This window comes from Falco rusticolus, chromosome W (genome assembly GCF_015220075.1).
Source record: "Falco rusticolus isolate bFalRus1 chromosome W, bFalRus1.pri, whole genome shotgun sequence".
NCBI lineage: Eukaryota > Metazoa > Chordata > Aves > Falconiformes > Falconidae > Falco > Falco rusticolus.
In genome coordinates this window covers 2,601,891-2,622,789 of record NC_051209.1, presented here as the reverse complement: position 1 = coordinate 2,622,789, position 20,899 = coordinate 2,601,891, and the positions used below count along the sequence as shown (strand labels likewise).

General features: G+C 40.8%; 1 protein-coding gene across 7 annotated transcripts in view; it reads right to left on the bottom strand.

Annotated features, from left to right (window-relative positions):
* The window catches only part of LOC119140644 (rapamycin-insensitive companion of mTOR-like), a 109,346-nt gene that overhangs the window by 44,411 nt on the left and 44,036 nt on the right, over positions 1–20,899 (bottom strand). For 6 of the 7 annotated variants that reach the window (XM_037372135.1, XM_037372137.1, XM_037372142.1 and 3 more), the window contains 9 exons: positions 20,016–20,142; positions 18,874–19,043; positions 18,575–18,642; positions 17,702–17,769; positions 7,568–7,650; positions 3,197–3,284; positions 2,087–2,177; positions 1,886–1,952; positions 1,698–1,778 (listed from right to left, as the gene is read on the bottom strand). In XM_037372135.1, coding sequence (XP_037228032.1) covers positions 1,698–1,778; positions 1,886–1,952; positions 2,087–2,177; positions 3,197–3,284; positions 7,568–7,650; positions 17,702–17,769; positions 18,575–18,642; positions 18,874–19,043; positions 20,016–20,142 — 843 coding nt within the window. The remainder of the gene's footprint in view (positions 1–1,697; positions 1,779–1,885; positions 1,953–2,086; positions 2,178–3,196; positions 3,285–7,567; positions 7,651–17,701; positions 17,770–18,574; positions 18,643–18,873; positions 19,044–20,015; positions 20,143–20,899) is intronic. The other variant, XM_037372136.1, reaches the window with a different exon arrangement.

Here is a 20,899-nt window from a genome sequence, read left to right as displayed (position 1 = left end):
AAGGGTTATAGTAAATGGAGATACATCAGGCTGGCAGCCAGTGGGATTCCCCAGGCCTCTATTTTAGGGCCAGTGCTCTTTAATGTTTTTATAAATGATCTGGACTCAGGAGTCAAATGTACATTAAGTAAGTTTGCTGACAATACTAAACTAGGAGGTGCTGTGGACTCCCTCAAGGGTAGAGAGGCCTTACAGAGAGATCTGGATAGACTAGAGAGCTGGGCAATCACCAACCGTGTGAAATTTAACAAGAGCAAGTGCTGGATTCTCCACCTGGCACGGGGTAATCCTGGTTGTACATACAAATTGTTGGACAAGAGGCTGGAGAACAGCCCTGCGGAAAGAGATCTGGGGGTTTGGGTTGATGGCAAGTTGAATATGAGTCAACAGTGTGCCCTGGCAGCCAAAAGGGCCAACCGTGCCCTGGGGTGCATCGAGCACAGCATAGCTAGCCAGTCAAGGGAGGTGATTGTCCCAATCTACACCGCACTGGTGCGGCCCCACCTCGAGTACTGTGTGCAGTTTTGGGTGCCTCAGTATAAGAAGGACAACAAATTGCTAGAGTGTGTCCAGAGCAGGGTGACCAAGATGGTGAAAGGCCTCGAGGGCAAGACTTATGAGGAGCGGCTGAGGTCACTTGGCTTGTTCAGCTTAGAGAAGGCTGAGGGGTGACCTCTTCGCAGTCTACAACTTCCTCAAGGGGGACAGCAGAGGGGGAGGTGCTGATCTCCTCTCTCTGGTGACCAGCAATAGGACACGAGGAAATGGAATGAAGCTGCGTCAGGGGAAGTTCAGATTGGACATTAAGAAAAGGTTCTTCACTGAGAGGGTGATTGGTCACTGGAACAGGCTCCCCAGGGAAGTGGTCATGGCATCAAGCCTATCAGAGTTCAAGGAGCATCTGGACAATACTCTTAGTGATATGATTTAGTTTCAGGTAGTCCTGTGAGGAGCAGGGAGTTGGACTCGATGACCCTTATGGGTCCCTTCCAACTGGAGATATTCTATGATTCTACGAATAAATTTACAATTTCCTCTCATCTCTAGCTGTTGAAATAAATATAAATCCTGTCAGTATGGAATGGTAAAACTTTAATTTTCTTGTGATACAGTGTGAAGGAAAAAAAGAGAAGCTACTCTAAGAGAGATTTTAAGGAGAGGGAAAAGGAACGAAGCAAGGTCCCTTCAGCTTCTCTGCAGCAGGGGCTACCAACAGCAGTGCTGAAAGAGCACTCCAAGTTGGAGTTGCCTGAATGAATAACATGAAGTTCCCAAGCCACATCAAGGTGAACATGAAAAGAGTTTCATCTGCCTAGCCTGTGAAGCAGAAAGCTAAACAAACTGCCACAGAGCTACCATCACTTTAGGAAAATCAAAAAGCATCAATAGTCCTTTTCCCAAACACAGTAACCAATGAGTGAGTTTGCAGGAGTCCAGCTTTAAAGTACAACCGGTTACTGAGGATTGTCTTTGAAGCATAAGCCCTAGCACTTTCAGCACATTCCAAACTGCCTTCCTATCGATTCATGCTGGATTTAATATATGAAGTGACATATGCTGTAATATAAAATAACCTATTATTTTGAATGAAAAGTGGATCTTCCAAATTTGTAACATAAATTCAAAGCTATAATAGGAAATATCTATTTACAGTGAGCTACTAATACTACCTATTATCAGCAAAAAGTCTTACTTACCATGTGCAAAAGTTCTCCTAAAAGGATAGTTGCTCTAACAGATATATGGTCATCACTACTTGTGATCACTTCAACCAGACCCTTCAAAAAAGTTTTAAAATTATTACATTTAATGTATAACACCTTATTTTAATGTTTATAGAAAAAAAAGTAGCAAGCATCCATTTAAACTTCAAGACATTAGTTACCTCTAGAAGTCCATTAGTAATGAAAGCTGAAAGCACTAAAGCCAAATAATTATCCATGAGATCAGGCCTAAGGAGAAAAAGGTATGGAAATGGTTTAGAAAGTACATTTCTTATTGTGTCTGCAAGAAAACAACAAATATTTTTGTCAACAACAACAGAAAACTAAAACAAGAGTTTAGACTGAGTTTGCAAAATGTTCACCTTGACCTGGCTCGATGTGGTAGTATAGTTTTAGCTTCAGCAGCTACAAAGCCATCAGAAAGTCTCCAGCAGTCCTGAAATCTGCTTGGATCTATAACAAGAAAATATGGACAATGGTAATTATATCACTGGATTTCATGGTGTTAATTTAATAGTTGTCAATATGTAAATAATTCCTACTGTTATTTCAGGTTTAAAATTATAGAAAATTTTGTCAGAAGGGATCTCTAACAAGTCATAAAATCCACACTCCTGCACAAAACAAGGCTAACTTCAAAGCTAGGACAAAGATCTCATTTAAGTATCAACCAAAATAATGAAATTTCCAATTCATAAACACATCAAACTTGTTTAACAGAAAATATCATAAACATCTAAAATTTTAAACCATACATCCATATGTTGCAAAGTAGCAAGTTTGCGATAAAGAATGATTTATTTACTTATAAGCACATAACAGGGATTAAGCTTGATGATACAACTGCATGACAAAGACACTTATAACCAGGGTTTGAATAGAATTGCTGGAACATTAAAGGCCGAGACTTGCTTCTTTTGGGCTCATACTTTTGCACTGTGAGACAAAGCAGAAGATACTCTTTGGTTTACAAAGGAGCAATTCTAAAGATAAAAGACTAACTCTGCTAAATATATAGGCATGAAAACACATACACTTGCCCTGGGAAAAGTAAGTCTGCTGAAGTGCAGCAGATAGCTAGCAGATACACAATATATAGCAAAGACCCTTTTTCACAACTTCTGTAGCATGCACCGACACTTCTATATTACTAATGCTTCTAACACTTCAAAGAAGTCTAATTTATAGTAACGCATTTAGTCTTTTGTGTAAATGCTACACTACTGCTCTTGTATGAAACTTACAACTGATATATAGTAAGGATACCAGAAGAAAGTTAGACTTCTAGTAGCTTGATCAACACTGAACAATTGCTAAAGTTTTAAACAGGGCTTCAGAACACCCAATGAATTCAGTGATGAAATGGTTAAGATTGACATACTTTACAAGACAGAAGTAACAGTGAAGGCTTCAAATTTGTAGAAGAGCTTAATAAAAAGAATTTTTATGTGAACCAGTACTAAACTACTTACCTACACTGAGAAGTGCCTCAATAAACTCTTCTGCAACAACAGGGAGAGGAAGGCGAAATATATCATAAAGAACCTCAAGCAGACCATGCTAGCAAAAAACAAACAAACCAGAAGTTTCAGAAATTTTATAGATTTACAAAAATGTTTACTATTATTTTTGAAGTCGTGATTTCTAGAGTGCTAAAATTGGTGTCTTTGTTTCAGGGTTTCTTTTAGGATAACATGCTTATTTTCATAATCTGAATGAATCAAATGCTTTGCTGTTCTGCCAACTGAAGAGTAAAGACCCATCACATCACAAGAGATGCTGGAGCTGAGTAAGGCAGCCCAACCTGCCCGTTGTATAATAACCAGTGCAACTAAGAAAAAGAGATGGGTGACAGCAGTAGGCAAAATTCCTCTGAGAGGTACAGAGGCACCTATTTACCAATCTGATGTGCTCTCTGGAAAGGTATGCTGCTTGCCAGGGACTCATATCAGGGATGTTACTGACAGGCTACGAATCTTTACAATTCACTATTATCCACTGCTGTTGTTCCACATGGGCACCAGTGTTAAACCAGGAGCAGTCTGAGGGGCATCAAGAAGGATTACAGAGCCCTGGGAGCGGCAGTAAGGGACTATGGAGCACAGGTAGATTTTTCATCAGTCCTCCCGGTCAAAGGGAAGGGGCTTGAAAGGACCAATTGAATCTAGCAAATCAACAAATGGTTACAGGACTGGTGCCACAGACAGGAGTTTGGTACTTAGACCATGGACTTAAACCCGGTCTACTGGGGGCTGATGGGGTCCATCTGTAAGAGAAGGGGAAGAGCATCTTCAGTCATAGGCTGGCCAAGCTGGTGAGGAGGGCTTTAAACTAAAGTTGCTGGGGGAGGGGAACCTCAATCCATCCCACTCCTACCAGTTTGATGCCAGTGACAGCAATAGACGCCCAGAGCCTGGAGAGGGATCACAAGGCAGTGGGACATCACCTGAAGAGCAGCACAAAGGAATTCCAGCCACTCCAGCCAGTGAGTCAGCTTCATCATCATCAACTTAAATGTCTCTATTCAAACACACGTAGCATGGGGAATAAACAACAGGAGTTACATGCCCACGCCTGTAGGGCCATGGTCTTATTGGCATCACAAGATGTTGTGGGATGATGCATATGACTGGAGTGTTGGAATGGAAGGATATAGACTCTTTAGGAAGGACAGGCAAAGAGGAGGGGGTGTTGCCTTCTATGTCAACAATCAGCTGGAGTTCACAGACCTCTGCCTGGGGATAAATAAAGAGCTGACTGAGAGCTTATGGGTGAGGATTAAAGGGAGGGCAGGGACAGGGAAAAGTGACATTATAGTGGGGGTCTGCTACAGGCCACACGACCAGGAAGAATGAGAGGATGAGGTCCTTTAGAGGCAGATAGGAGATGCCTAAAGTTCACAAGCCCTGGTCCCATTGGGGGGCTACAATCACCATGATATCTGTTGGGAGGGGCAACATAGCAGGGCATAAGCAATCCAGGAGGTTCTTTGAATGGGTTGATGATAACTTCCTTCTCCAAGTGATAGAGGAGCCAACGAGGAGAGGAGCTATGCTGGACCTTGTTCTCACCAACAAGGAGGGGCTGAGTGAGGAATGTGAAGCTTAAGGGCAGCCTTGGCTGCAGGGACCATGAAATGGTGGAGTTCAAGATCCTTAGAGCAGCAAGGAGGGCATACAGCAAGATCACTACCGTGGAATTCAGGAGAGCTGACTTTGGCCTCTTCAGGGATCTGCTTGGTAGAGCACCATGGGATAGAGCCCTGCAGGGAAGAGGCGCCCAAGAAAGTTCGTTAATATGCAAGGATCACCTCCTCCAAGCTCAGGAGCGATGCCTCCCAACAAAGAGGAAGTCAGGCAAAAACACCAGGAGGCCTGCATGGATGAACAGGACAAACTCAAACACAAAAAGGAAGCCTACAGGGGGTGGAAGTAAGGACAGGTCGCCTGGGAGGAATACAGAGAAAGTGTCCAAGCAGCCATGGATCAGGTTAGGAAAGCTGAAGCCCTGATAGAATTAAATCTGGCCAGGGACATCAAGGGCAACAAGAAAAGCTTCTATAGGTATGTCAGCGATAAAAGGAAGACTAGGGAAAATGTGGGCCCTCTCTGGAAGGAAACGGGGGACCCTGGTTACCCAGGACATGGAGAAGGCTGAGGTACTCAATGACTTTTTTGCCTCAGTCTTCACCTGCAAGTACTCCAACCACACCGCCCAAGTCACAGAAGGCAAAGGCGGGGGACTGGGAGAATGAAGAACCACCCGCTATAGGAGAAGATCAGGTTTGAGACCATCTAAGGAACCTGAAAGTGCACAAGTCCATGGGACCTGATGAGATGCATCCACGGGTCCTGAGGGAACTGGCGGATGAAGTGACTAAGTCACTCTCCATCATATTTGAGAGGTCCTTGCAGTCCGGTGAAGTTCCCAGTGACTAAAAAAGGGGAGACGTAACCCTCATTTTTAAAAAGGGGAATAAGGAAGACCTGGGAAACTACAGGCTGGTCAGTCTCACCTCGGTGCCCAGCAAGATCATGGAGCAGATCCTCCTGGAAACTATGCTAAGGCACATGGAAAATAAGGAGGTGATTGGTGACCGCCAACATGGCTTAACTAAGGGCAAATCATGCTTGACAAATTTGTTGGCCTTCTATGACGGGGTTACAGCACGGACGGATGAGGGAAGAGTGACCGATGTCATCTACCTGGACTTGTGCAAAGCATTTGACACTGTCCCGCACGACATCCTTGTCTCTAAAATGGAGAGACATGGATTTGACAGGTGGACCACTCGGTGGATAAGGAATTGGCTGGATGGTTGCACTCAAAGAGTTGTGGTCAGCAACTTAAAGTCAAAGTGGAGATCGGTGACAAGTGGTGTTCTTCAGGGGTCTGTACTGGGACCAGTGCTGTTCAAAATCTTTGTCAGGGACATGGACAGTGGGATCGAGCGCACCCTAAGCAAGTTTGCCAATGACACCAAGCTGAGTGATGCAGTCGACATGCTGGAGGAAAGGGATGCTGTCGTCCAGAGGGACCTTGACAGGCTAGAGAGGTGGGCATGTGCAAACTTCATGAGGTTCAACAAGGCCAAGTGCAAGGTCCTGCACCTGGGTTGGGGCAACCCCCAGTATCAGTACAGGCTGGGCAGAGAATAATGGATTGACGGCAGCCCTGAGAAGAAGGACTTGGGGGTGCTGGTGGATGAGAACCTCAACATGGGCTCGCAATGTGTGCTTGCAGCCCAGAAAGCCAACCGAATCCTGGGCTGCATCAAAAGAAGTGTGACCAGCAGGTTGAGAGGTTGAGAGGTTGAGAATCACCTCTCTGCTTTGCTCTTGTAATACCCCAACCTGGAGCATTGCATTCAGCTCTAGGGCCCCCAACATAAGAAGAACATGGACCTGTTGGAATGAGTCCAGAGGAGGGCCATGAAGCTGATCAGAGGGCTGGAGCACCTCTCCTATGATGACAAGCTGAGAGAGTTGGGCTTCTTCAGCCTGAAGAAGAGAAGGCTCTGGGGAGACCTTATAGCAGCCTTCCTGTACTTAAAGGGGGCCTACAGGAAAGGTGGGGAGGGACTCTTTATCAGGGAGTGTAGTGATAGGATGAATGGTAATAGTTTTAAACTGAAAGAGGGTAGATTTAGATTAGATATTAGGAAGAAATTCTTTACTGTGAGGGTGGTGATGCACTGGAACAGGTTGCCCAGAGAAGTCATGTATGCCCCATCCCTGGAAGTGTTCAAGGCCAGGTTGGAACTAGATGATCTTTAAGGTCCCTTCCAACCCAAACCATTCTATGATTCTATGATCTGGAGAAGAGAAAGGAAGGGGCTTGTTTACTTTAGAAGCGTGCCTGACTGTCACTATAAATTCTACAGAAGCTCAGGCTACTCGGATTACAGTTTTTTAGAACAGTTAGTGCTGCCACCATCCACTTGATTTAGCAGGTAATTGGGAAGTCACATTTTTATTTATCTCAGATTCAATGCTTTAAACTCATAACTGCAGCTACTGTGATTTTGCTTGGACTTGTGGTCAGAGTAAAAGTTAATTCATGCACTTTTCTCTCCTCCACTCCCTGCTCTCAGACATACAGGGTGTGATTCCACTATCATTTTATGTGCAAGGAACTGAGACAGAAAAAGCAAGCAACTTGCTTAAGGAGTTTTATAATGGGATTATTGACTTAGACGTGGGGGTCAAATAAAGTCAAGGCTAGTTGTCTCATAATTGGAGTCTGCATTTAAACCACTAAACGGATAAAATCATCAAAATTTTAAATGTTCATTAAAACATCCAATATTATTCCTATATCAGTACTAATTATTCACTACCTACCCGTATTTCCATATTTGGTATACAGAGTACCCCAATAAGAGACTGAATCCCAGAATTTCCAGGTTTGCACAAACTGATAATACCTAGGAAACATTAAATACATAATATTCCATCACCAAGCAAAAAAAAAGCATTAGTCACATTGTTAAATTTGATTTCCAGTTTGAGTACAAGCACAGATGATGAAAATTATTAATCATAAACATTTTTCACCTCTATAATGTCATCTCCTTTCTAATAAATGTTTAACAAAGCTTTCTAATGACAAAACTTTGTTTCTTCATTAAAAAATAGAGCTACTTTTACCCTCTTTACTGTGAACAATATTCTCAAATTATCTGCATAACCAACATTTACGTGGATGAAATGGCAGAAAGAAAAGACAAAATTGTCAGTAAAGGATAAACATTAAACCTGAAAGATATAAATCATCTTAGCAGAACCGTGAGCTGTTTCTCCATCAAAAGCTGTATGTTAAACTAATAATTTAGTTACCTTTAATCTCAGGAGAATTCTAAACAGCGAGTTTAAATATACTTGGAATAACATTCTCTGTGCATCGTTTTTAATCATCTTTACCCAAATGACAAGTGCTCATCTCCAGAATTTTCATAGAATAAAACAAGTTTCTCCAAAATACAACTTTAAATGAACAAAAAGCCAGGTTTACACACCTTTACGTCTTACATATTATATATAAACCCAAATCTTCATTCATTAATATTTACTAAAAAATGAAAATTATTACCTACTCGTCTATTTATTTTCACTAATACATATCTAACTTTAATGACATGTGTTTTATATGAACTTGAAGATCAAGTCCTCAAGTTCGAAACTTCCATGTCACAAAAACTTATGACAAGTACACATGGCCACATAGACATTAAGGGCATTTAAATATGTTCCACTGAGGGAAGGGGTTAAAGAAATTTTAGTAGATCTAATTGCTTAATGATTACCTAAATTGTTGTTGATAAATAATGCTTTGTTTTACTAACTGTTGTGAGGTGGGGTTTGTTTTGTTTTGTTTTTTGTTTTTGGGGTTTTTTTTTTGAGGTTTTTTTTTTACTAACCATTAACTGAAGCAAGGAGTCTGCAGTTCCTCCTGAAGGACAGTTCCTGATAAGAACTAGCTAAAACCAACTGTATAGTTTGGACAAAGACCAAGGAACAACTGAGAGGAACAACTGAGTCTGCGCAAAGAGATAAGGTAAAAAGTTCAGAGTGAGGGAGACTACCAAGCCTTCATCCCCATGACCCCCACCAAGAGGCACCACGCAAGCATAGTTGGGAGGGACTTATGGAAATGACTTCTTGGAACTAATTTTAATATGAAGTGGGCCTAGGCTATGAATATGTATATGCATATTTGGAAATCTTATGTATATGCAACATTTGATTGTATAAATTGAGGCAAGTTGTTGCCCCAGGCGCACATGGCTTTGGTGGGACTATCCCTGTGACCTACTTTACAATCTGATAGATTGTGGAGTCTGATTCCACAAGTCACCACAGTGCACCTCAGAGGCCTTTCCCCACCCCTACCTCCACCCCAAGAGTATAAAATGGTCTGTGGTGAGTTGACCTCTATTGGGTGCCAGGTGCCCACCAAGCTGCTCTATCACTCCCCATCCTCAACTGGACAAGGGGAGAGAAAAATATAACGGAAGGCTCGTGGGTCAAGATAAGGACAGGGAGATCACTCAGCAATTACCATCATGGGCAAAACAGACTCGACTTGGGGAAATTAGTTTAATTTATTACCATACAAATCAAGAGTAAAATAATGAGAAATAAAAACTAAATCTTAAAACACCTTCCCCCCACCCCTACCCTTCTTCCCAGGCTTAACTACACTCCTGATTTCTCTACCTTCCCCCAAGTAGTGCAAAGGGACAGGGAATGGGGGTTACGGTCAGCTCATCACATATTGTCTCTGCTGCTCCTTCCTCACTCTCTTCCCTTGCTCCAGCGTGAGGTACCTCCCACAAAAGACAGTCCTCTACAAACTTCTCCAACATGAGTCCTTTCCATGGGCTACAGTTCTTAATGAACTGCTCCAGTGTGGGTTTCATACATGGGGTGCAGTTCTTCAGGAACAGACTGCTCCAGCATGGGTCCCCTATGGGGTCACAAGTCCTGCCAGAAAACCTGCTCCAGCATGGGCTTCTCTCTCCATGGGGGTTCACAGGTCCTGCCAGGAGCCTGCTCCAGCGCAGGCTCTCTACAGGGTCACAGCCTCCTTCAGGCACATCCACCTGCTCTGGCGTGGGGTCCTCTATGGGCTGCAGGTGGATATCTGCTCCACCATTAACCTCCATGGGCTGCAGGGGGACAGCCTGCCTCACCATGGTCTTCACCATGGGCTGCAAAGGAATCTCTGCTCTGGTGCCTGGAGCACCTCCTCCCTCTCCTTCTTCACTGACCCTGATGTCTGCATAGCTGTTTCTCTCACATACTCTCACTCCTCTCTTCTGACTGTTGTTGGTGTTGCACAGGTTTTTTTCCCCTTTCTTAAATATGTTACCCCAGAGGTGATACCACTTGGTAAATGGTCATTTCAACTGATTTAGTTTATTTGCAAGACACTGTCTCAACTACAAGAACAAGCACTCTCTGAGGCAATATCTTCATGTTAAATATTGTAATATTGCAGAAAAAGGATTTAGAAAAATGTGAAAATCTAATTTTTCAATTTAGAAATGTCTACCACATAAAAAAATCTAAAACTATGTCCATACTGCAGCTCATCTTCAACTATAGCACTTGGTAAAAGCAGGCGCTAATGAAACTATTCTGTTGATATCTCTTTGCATAGGCAAATAGATTTCTTATTTACAATGGCAGAACCATCTCAAAGAGAAATTCTTATCTTATGATGCTATTTTCAACATCCTCTCACCCATCAAATGTGAAGAAGTACAATCAAGGTACAACTTATATGGCATTCTATACTAAGGAAAAAAAAGGCCAAAAAAACCCCCAACCTGTGTCTTGTTAGTAGTTAGTCAAAGAAAACTATGTATGAGTCCTCCAATTTAACAGCATCAAAACACATCTTAGTACCTGTTGTGAAAACTTATTAAATTGATTACTGCTTATGACAAAGTCTTTGTCTTTAATTAGGGATTGCTTAACATGGACAGGGAGCTCAGGGAGTTCAAGGGCAACTTTAACGAGCAGGTGGTGTTTGTCCTGAGCCCCCCAAACAAGCAAGATATGAGCAGGACCATCCAGACAATAAATACTGTGTGCAGCTGTGTCATGACGGTGACTCCACCACGTTCGGGCATCTGGCCAAGATCCCTGGTGTGTGTGAACCTTATGAACCATGAGATAGTGCATGCCTGCACTTAGCCTAAACTTAAAAGTTTGCATACACTAGGTGTGTAAACTATTTCTGTTTTTCACTGAGTATAAAGGCGGGCAAGCTCCGGGACTGGGCCAGAAGCCTCACCTACAGGTAGACGCACTGTGCAGGAATTTTCTGTTACCGAAAGACTCCTAGCGCTGGCTGCAATGGGGCTTCCCAGCTGAAGTGTGGGCCTGGATGATGTTAAAGGTGGCAATTGGTGATGTATCCTTTTCTTAGTCTCTGTAACACTTTGGAGTAATGATGTGATGCTTTGCTCCTATTGCTCTTTTATCATATTGTGCATAATAACTAGTACTGTTTCCTTTTATCATATTGTGTGCTATTTTCCTTTATTATATTGTAATATAATAAACTGCATTTATTCTTATATTTGATTTGGAATTCATTTTTGCTTGGTATCCAGTCAATCACCAAAATATAAATTGGCGTCACAGACAGGATATGAAGCAAAACTATCTCTATTTAGGAAAAAAAGGTAACTTCAAATGCCACTAGTGCAATGATAATATTCCCAGGTGGGAACAATTGCCTTATTGTACTTTGGCCACCAAGTGGTCTCATTGTGCTGGACTCTGTGAAAGTTGGGATTCATGCTTGAGAGAAGCAGAACCCCTTGATGTGCTAAGATGTATGCAAAAGATACCTGTTGAAAAAGGGAAGGAAGTGGCCACATTAGGGCAACGTGGATGGATTTTATTAACTGCTTATAGGAAACAGCATCAGCAGCGAGAGCAGATTTGTGTAGAGAAAGTGAAGTTAGAGAAACAAATATGTGATTTGCAAAGTAAGGTGGTCCTGTTACATTGCCAGTATTGTTTGTTGACAGCTAAGTTGGATGCTTATCAGACTGTGGCAGAGAAGGCAGCTGTTAGGGCTGCTCAGTATAAGTATCATAAGCAGTGGGGTAGAGTGAATAAGGTGTGCACAGTTATTGCTGAAGCAGGAACACAGTGGGATCCTGACAAGTGAGATGGTGATATATGGGACTCAACTGATTCAGATGCGAGTATAGGGGGAGAATTTGTTTCTGAGACTGTAGAGATAAAACCTGTCATCAGGAGAAAATTAGAACCAGGGCCAGATGGATGGCAAGTGAGACATGATGTAATTGAGGATTATACTCAGCATGAAATTAATAATGTGACTGAGCGATTCCAGCAGAAACCAGGGGAACCTTTGCTCACTTGGATGGTGCAGCTGTATGATTTAGGAGCGTCTGGAACTGCATTGGATGCTGTGGATAGCAAGAAGTTGTAATATTGAGTTCTGATTCTTTTGTGCAAGATACTTTTTGAAAGCATTATCAGGGAGACACTAATTTGTTAACCTTGGCAGCTGCGGGTTGCAACTGCAAATACCCCATGGAGGGGGAATGGCCAGGAGGAGATCGCCCCTGGTACACATTACAAGACTGCATACAGTGTCTTAAAGAGGAAGGGATGAAAACTGCTATCTTTATAGGAGACATTGACACAATGATACAGATTGGGTTAACCGCACCTATTAGGAATACAATCATTAAAACTGCTCCGCCTGCATATATGACAATCTTGTCATGATTACGATTTTAATAAATGAGACAGGGAACCCTATAGCAGAAGTAATTCAGAAGGTACAACAACTGGGAGGTTTAGGAGAATGGGGTCCGGAACAAAATGCAGGGTGTGGTGATAGAAATGAAAATAATAAAGCTGAAAATAGTAGGATTTCATGGAGAGGAATGTTTGCTGCCTTGTTAAAGGATGGGATGACTCGAGATAAAATTGATGGAATTCCTACGAATGAGATATGGAGGTTATATAAACAGTGAGGACTGAACAAACCAAGTAAGAAAGTAAATAGTTATAGCCAGAAAAGTTTGTAGAATCACTAGAGGATACAGCTCAGCCTTCTGCACTGCCTCTTGAACCTCGAAAGGATGCCCCACTCCCCAGCCAGAGGGCCCCCCGCTGGAGAGTCAGACATTCTGGGGGACAGGGAGGATTGGGGGCAGCTTGATGATGGTCTGTATCCCTGGCATGATGTTAAAATCCTCCATCGACAATTAAAAGAGTTAAAGACTAATTGAAAGGAAGGCCAAGCTCCAATACAAGAGTGGGTTAAGAAAGACCATGTGTCCTCAAACTTTTTAAACAGGGGGCCGGTTCACTGTCCCTCAGACACTGTCGGGGGCCGGACTATAGTTTGGAAAAAAATGAACAAATCCCTATGCACACTGCACATATTTTGTTTGTAGTAGTGCACAAAAAACAGGGAAAAGAATGCAATATTTTAAATTAAGAACAATTGTAATCAACAAAAACCAATAATATTTCAATGTGAACTATGGGCCTGCTTTTGGCTAATGAGATGGTCAGTGTTAGGTTCCATATTTGTCACTGCCAGTCGTAGCAAGTGATGCAAGTGTTCATCAGTTAGTCTGGATCTGACTGGAGATTTCAGATGTTTCATTCGGGAAAAAGTCTGCTCACAGACATAGGTGCTGCCAAAGATGGTTGCAATTTGGAGTGCATGGTTCCTGAGATTATGAGATGTCTCTGAGGGGAGAGACGCATAGAAATTAGTAAGGCTGCTTGATTTGAATGCATCTTTCAGCGAGTCACAAGTCTGTAGCTCGGCCAATTCCATTTGGTAAATCGGATCAACAGTTTCAATGTCAACAGAAAATGGGTTCCGGAAAAGCTGCATGTCCTGTTCATGGAGACGAAGCTCTTTAAATCTAATTTGAAACTCCTTTTGCAACATTTCTAGTACATCCATACACGTTTTGTTTGGGAATGCGACTGCTGGTTTTTCTGCAGACAGGTTTTGAGTTGTGGGGAGATGGCAGAAGTTTTCCTCCTTTACTTGGTTAATGAGCAGGTCTAATTTGACTTGAAATGCTTTCACATGTGAATACACATCACAGATGAGCTTCCCCTTTCCTTGAAGCTGGACACTGAAATTGTTGAGTAGCTCTGTTACATCTGTCAGAAACGCAAGGTGCCATTTCCGTTCTGCATCTTTGAGCTCTGGTACTTCTTTGTTTTTAGAAAGCACAAAATCATAAACCTGTGGAAGTAAGTCATAAAATCGTTTCAAAACTGTCCCTCGACTCAGCCAGCGGACTTCTGTGTGGTACAGAATATCTTCATAGGCAACATTTAGCTCAGACAGAAATTCCTGACACTGTCTGTGGTTTAGTGCGTGAGCTCTAATGCAGTTAACACAAGAAAGCACAATTTTCATGACAGAGTCCAGCTTCAGTGATTTACAACACAGGGCTTGTTGGTGGATGATGCGGTGTATGGCTATTGGATGTGAATGGCTGCGTTTGTCCATCTCTTTGTTAATGTGTGCAACCACTCCTTTCATGGACCCCACCACGCTAGGAGCACCACCAGGTGTCACACTGAATAGTTTACCCCAGTCCAGCTCCAAATCGTTCATAGTTTGGCAAACTTTCTCATGGATATCCTCTCCTGTAGTTGTTCCTTTGGTGCTTTTCAGTGCAGCAAGCTCCTCTGTGACTTTGAAACGATCATTTGTCCCACGAATGAAAATTAGAAGTTGTGCAGAATCACGAACATCATTGCTTTTGGCGAGTGCCAATGAGAAACAGCAAAGTTTTTTTGAGGAGTTTTGCAACTGCAGATTCAAATTTTCCCCCATTTCTTCAGTCCTTCGTGTAATTGCAGGTCCTGAAAGCCTCACTGTACTAAATAAATCCGCCTTCTCTGGACACATCTCTTTGGCCACAGAAAGAAGGCATTCTTTAACAAATTCTCCCTCTGTGAATGCTCTGCCAGTGCGCGCTACGAGCTTGGCAACTTGATAGCTTGCTCGAAGTGATGACATATTGAGCTGCTTTTGCTTCACAAACGTATTTTGCTGAGTTGTCAATCCATGTTTCAGTCTTAATATTTTATCTTTTCTCACTTGTCCGACCAAAGAATCATATTTACCTTTATGTTGAGTTTCGTAGTGTCGACGCAAATTGTATTCCTTTGACACAGACACTGAATTCTGGCATATCAGACAAACAGCTCGCTCTTTGTACTCCGTGACAAAATAATCAGAAGTCCACTTTTCTTGGAACACCCCGCACTCGGAGTCAATTGTTCTTTTTTTTGACACGATGGTGCGCGCGCTTCCTACTGGTGCTGGCTTGCTTGTCCTGCCTGGGAGCTGGAGGGAGGGAGGGAGAGACGGGGGAGCCGCCCCCCTCGCTGATGCCGCCGCCCCCCTCCTCAGCCCGGCCGCGCAGTCCGGACAGGGTGGCCAGAAGGGACTGAAGGGACTTTGCCGCGCCGGGGCTCTGGCGATTCGCCCGAGTTGGCTGGACCTCGCAGTGCAGAGGCTGCCGACAGCTTGCCCGGCAGAGGAGATGGGGTGTGTGTGTGTGTCTGTAAATACCAGGGGCCGGATTGAGGACCCTGGGGGGCTGTATCTGGCCCGTGGGCCGTATTTTGATGACCCATGAGAAAGACGGTCGCCCACATGTGGAGCTGCAAATTTATTGGAAAAATTGATTCCCCTCCAACAGGTTAGGGCCCTTTTAGATACTGAAACGGAGGCCTCTCTAATTTATGGAAATCCAAAGCGATTTAAAGGTCAAAAAGTTGTTATTACTGGATTAGGAGGGAAACAAATTGAATCTGTTCAAACTAAAATTGAAATGAAAATAGGAAATTTGCCAAAAAGAACCTATTTATTTATGATTGTCCTAATCCCTGAATATATTATTGCAATTGATATTTTAAAAGGGTTAACTTTACATTTACAAGACAATATCAATTTGGAGTAAAGCCATATATTATGGCTAAACCTGTACTTGTGGGGAAAGTAAGAATGCCCCCTATACAAATTCCTTCTGCAGCGAAAATTGTTACAATGAAACAATATAGAATTCCAGGGGGACATGAGGAAATTTCACAAACAATAAAGAATTTGTTAGAGACAGGAGTTTTAAAACCCACCACCACCACCTGGAATAGTCCAGTGTGGCCAGTAAAAAAAAGTGATGGGATCTGGCAAATGACTGTTGATTACAGAGGGATGAAGAAATATACTCCACTGTTAATGGCCAGAGTGCCAGATATCATTACTTTGATTGAAAAAGTGCAATAACATCCAGGAACCTGGTATGCAGTAATTGATTTGGCTAATGCTTTCTTTACAATACCCATTGCTGAGGAGCACTGGGATCAGTTTGCCTTTACTTGGCAAGGCAGACAGTATACTTTTACCCATCTGCCTTAAGGGTGAATACATATCCCCACTATTTGTCATTAAACAATGGGCTGAGCATTTGGATTTATTCACTTTACCAGCCACCACACAGATAGTACACTATATCAATGACATTATGATTCAGGAGGAAACTGAGCAAGAGGTGCAAAATCCATTAGAATTGGTAATCTAGCATATGAAAAACAAAGGATGGGAGATTAATCCAAGCAAAATCCAGGGACTGGCTCAGACAGTGAAGTTTTTAGGGATGCAGTGGCATTGTGGGCACAGAGAAATACTGCCAAAAGCCAGGCAGAAAATTTTGGATTTTGCAACACCACAAAATGAAACTGATGCACAAAGATTTATTGGATTATTTGGATTCTGGAAACATCATATTCCACATTTAGGGCAAATTCTGGCTCCTTTGTATAAAGTAACCCAGAAGAAATATGAATTCAAATGGGAATATGTCCCCGCTAACAGATATTATCTTTGAGAATGATATCATATCTTTTAGCCTTGTCTTTTACAGAACTACCTGTTTTGGATCCTGAATCTTGTCCTGTATCTTATGGTCCATTTGGACGGTGCCATTACCCCAAGAAACTATCTGAGAAAGATTAATACAACGACTGCAAGCTGGTGGTAGAGAAATAGCACCCACTTACGAACACAAGGCAACTATACCTGCGATGCGAATAAGCCTTGTCAGATAGTTAACCTGATGTTTTCACCAGGAGTGACCTTGTGGAGAGCCCTTGGAAGGAATGGACATCTCTTTGTGCAATATCAAATGGATCAAGACACAGTGACCTTATCAAATGATAGTACTGATGCTATCAAATGCTATAATATTTCTATTCCTTGTGTATGTACTATAGAAATAGCTTGTAATTGTTGTGTTAATGATACTACTAATATGTATAATTTTAGCAGTAGTGGTACCATAACTTTAGCTATGCTCAATATGCTATTTTGTATTAATGCTACTGTGATACAAAATAGATCAATCTGGGTTGATTATATAACTGTTTTTTGGAATCACCCTGTTACTAATACTAACTAATTAAATAGAATACTGGCCACCTGTGTTTCAGTTGCACAACAGTATCAGAAGAACGTTATTCATTTTAATATCTCATTTCCACATTTACCATTATGTCAGAGGAAAAGAGCTTGGTGGGACACTTGGGTAGCACAGGTGCTGGTATAGGATTTGTAAACAGTACAGGTACAGAATCATTACAAAATAAGTTAAAGATGGGAGAAAAGGATATATCCCAACTGATCAACTTACAAGCTCAATGGATGCCTACTGCGTTCTAACCTCAAAAGCTCACATTAAAATATGATACTGAATTCTTACAATTGTTTAAGTTGTCACAAGTCAATCAGCAGAACAGTACCATTGTAGGAAGGCATCAACAGAAATTATACAGATCAAGAGACAGATTCTGTGCTTAAATAAATCACTTTTTTACACTAGAAAGTAAAATTCCCCTTCCAATCATCCAACTTAGAAAAAACAAAAAAAACCTTACCTGCCCATGATCGAAATGCTGCCACTATTCCCATTTTACTAGCTAGGAACCGTGCTTCTCTGTCCTCTCTGTCATTAAAATAACAAATGTCACAATACACAGTTAATTACTGTAAAACAAACAGTGTTACTAACATAGCAAGTAAAAAGTAGTAAACTGAAATTTTAGATGGGGGACAAAATTCAGAGTAAGAAAAATCTGTTACTACATATATATGTATGCAATGTGTACACACACACACAGAGGTTAGAATTTTTAAAGTATTGTTAGTTTTCTTTTTTTAGTGGAGGTTCCACAGTAGGAGGTTCACATCAAAAGTGATCTATATTTGGTTGGATGATTCACTCTGAAGCCTTCACTGACAGTAAGACTACAGCAAGGTCTTAGAAACTCTCAAGGACAAAGGCTGCAGGACCTCTCCGGACAGCCTGTTCCAATGCTTGACTGGCCTCACATAATATATTTATTCCCCCCCCCCCCCCCCCCCGATATCAAGTTAGAACCTCTTGTTTCCATTTCTGAGCCTGATCATACAACCATCAAACATAAAACTAGCTCAAATGCAAACTCCTCGTTGTTGATGTTTAAAGCTAGATAAAAAAGAAACCCATACCTGAAGTAAATTGTGATGATTTTTTAAAGTAAAAGAAATATAATGAGGGGAAGGGAAGAAGGGTAAAACTAATTTTCCCTTTTAAATCTGAAACACTTAACAATATTTTAGTAAGTTGCATTCTAACCTACTATCATATTCAACTTCAAATAGTTTAATATTATCTAATTGCCTTTATCTTGTCACTTTGGAAAGAAAAATAGTTTAATTCCAATACCATGAACACAACTAGCAGCATAAGTAGCAGCACTAACACTTACTTGAGTTGTCCTTCTGCTGTGTCTGGATTATGCCTGTAGTGAAAATCTGTGTAAGGAGCTAAAATTCGCTAAACAAAAGAAAGACATGCATTACTTTCACATGAGAATAGTTAACAAATCCCAGTCCAATCCATCATGTTATTCCTACTTTATAAATAATTAAGCTCTTAGCCCAAAATGTTGCATTTAAACATTTTGCACTAATACAGAGGGTGAAATCTGAAGTGAAAATGTTTAAAAATTTTCATTAGTAATACAATATTTAACTTCTGTCACTACACAAGTAAAACTGAACTCACCTCTAACTCTAGATCTGCTCGCACATACTGTCGGGTCTTTGGATGATTAATGAGGTGCAAAACTGTAGTTATCAAAGCCTCATTTATTCGGCTTATCTGACAATCAATCACATTTTTCAAGATGGTACTTAAACCACCCCGAAGAGCCACCACCTCGGGATTCTGAAGTGCTAAATAAAGAAAAAGACATCACTCCGGCTAACGATATGAAAGAAAACATTTCATGACTTCCAAAGCAACAAACTTCTCCGATTAGCACATATATCTTTTCCTTCCTAAACACTGCTGAGGCATACAATAAAGCTTTGAATGACTGATATTAGCAATAAATTGAGATTTTTTGATTAATTCATAATCAACAAAAATACTGGTCAGTCAGTCGCCACTGTGCAGCAATTTCCCAGCTTATTTCCAACCAAGTTTCCATACATTAGCGTCTGAATTTCCCTGCAAAAAGGTGTTGTGTTTCACTGGACTGACATGGATAAAATGTTTATATAAGAATATAAATGAGTAACAGATTGTTTAGTTCTTTAAAAGAGAAGTTTGTATCTTGAAAATGTTGCTGAAGTTATTTCTCATTGATTGATATAAAACTGAAAAAAATCTTTAAAAATAAGCACCCACACACAAGTATAGGGAGTTAATATAAATCACTGTCCAGATAGCCTTTACGTGGACACAAATACTGACTTCCAGAAGACAGCTAATCACAATACCCACTGTAAAAAGTTTTAAAGGAAAATATTTTTTAGTTTTCTGAACACTTGTACATTTGTCAATACCACGTGTATGGAACTTTACCTACTTCCAATCCACTAGTTTTAGAAACATCAACTGCACAGGGAAACATTTTTAAAGTAATGCAAAAATTGGCAAGTCTTAAAGTACCTGAAATCTTCAGGTACTTCACTTAAGAGATTTTGATTTTAAGTTAAAGTGATTTTGTTTTATATCAAAGTAATGACTAAAATATATTAAATGGACTTTAAGAACATTTAACATCTGATTCATTAGTTATTAAACAAATACCCTTAATTATTTGAATACAATCTATGTAATAGGAATCCACAGAAAAGAATCTTAGAAGACTGTTGACAACCACATCAAAATTTTTCTTAATTAGCTTTCAGTTATCTTACCTAGTTCACAGATAATGGCTATACACGCTCGAACCATTCTGTCTCTTTCTTGAAGACCATCATTTCCAACTGCTATTAAAGAATTAGTAATAGAACTGGGGAACAATGAAGCATTCACAGTGATCATCTGCCAAAAGTGAAAGAAAAAGCCCTCTTGTTTCTTAATAATATTTCTTTAAATATACTCACAGATTCACTAGCATTTTGTTTCCTAGATACTACCAGACCACTCCATATATTACTTGGTTGTATCCTGCAAATCCAAAAAACACTTTCTTTTGTTCTTGAAATTCTTCATTCATCAATTTACCATTCTCTTCCTGCTTCTTTTTTTTTTATTTTATATTATTTTATTATAAGAAAGAGTAAAAAAACCCTGACTGTTGCAGAGAGGACTACTGCTACCTTCAGATTTTTTCCAAGAATTTCTTTATTGCAAGAGAACACTATCCAATAAAACAGCAGATTACAAACTCTTCTAGAAGATTCATTCATGCTGCACCAGATATCTATCTTCAATACCTATTCAATTTTTTTAATTAGCCAAGACTAAACTCTCTTGTTTTGTAGAGAGATCCTTAGGCTGCTGCAGACTACAAAAAAGGACAGTCAACAAAAGAAGCTGCTATAGTATTTAGAAGGCAACTGTCAGCAACACCCCTATATCCTCTTGTAAAGTACCTGATCTTCCTAAAACTGCTGTGTAATAAAACTTCATCATAAGTTATATAGCTATATACGTCACAAAAAAACTCACACACTTTAAACACAATAAACTTTAAAAGTTTTTAGATGTTCAGTGGATACTGAGCATTTTTTAACATCTCAATTTTATTTATTAGTAGAAAAAAATGTGACATGGTTGAGTGGGTTATAACAAATTA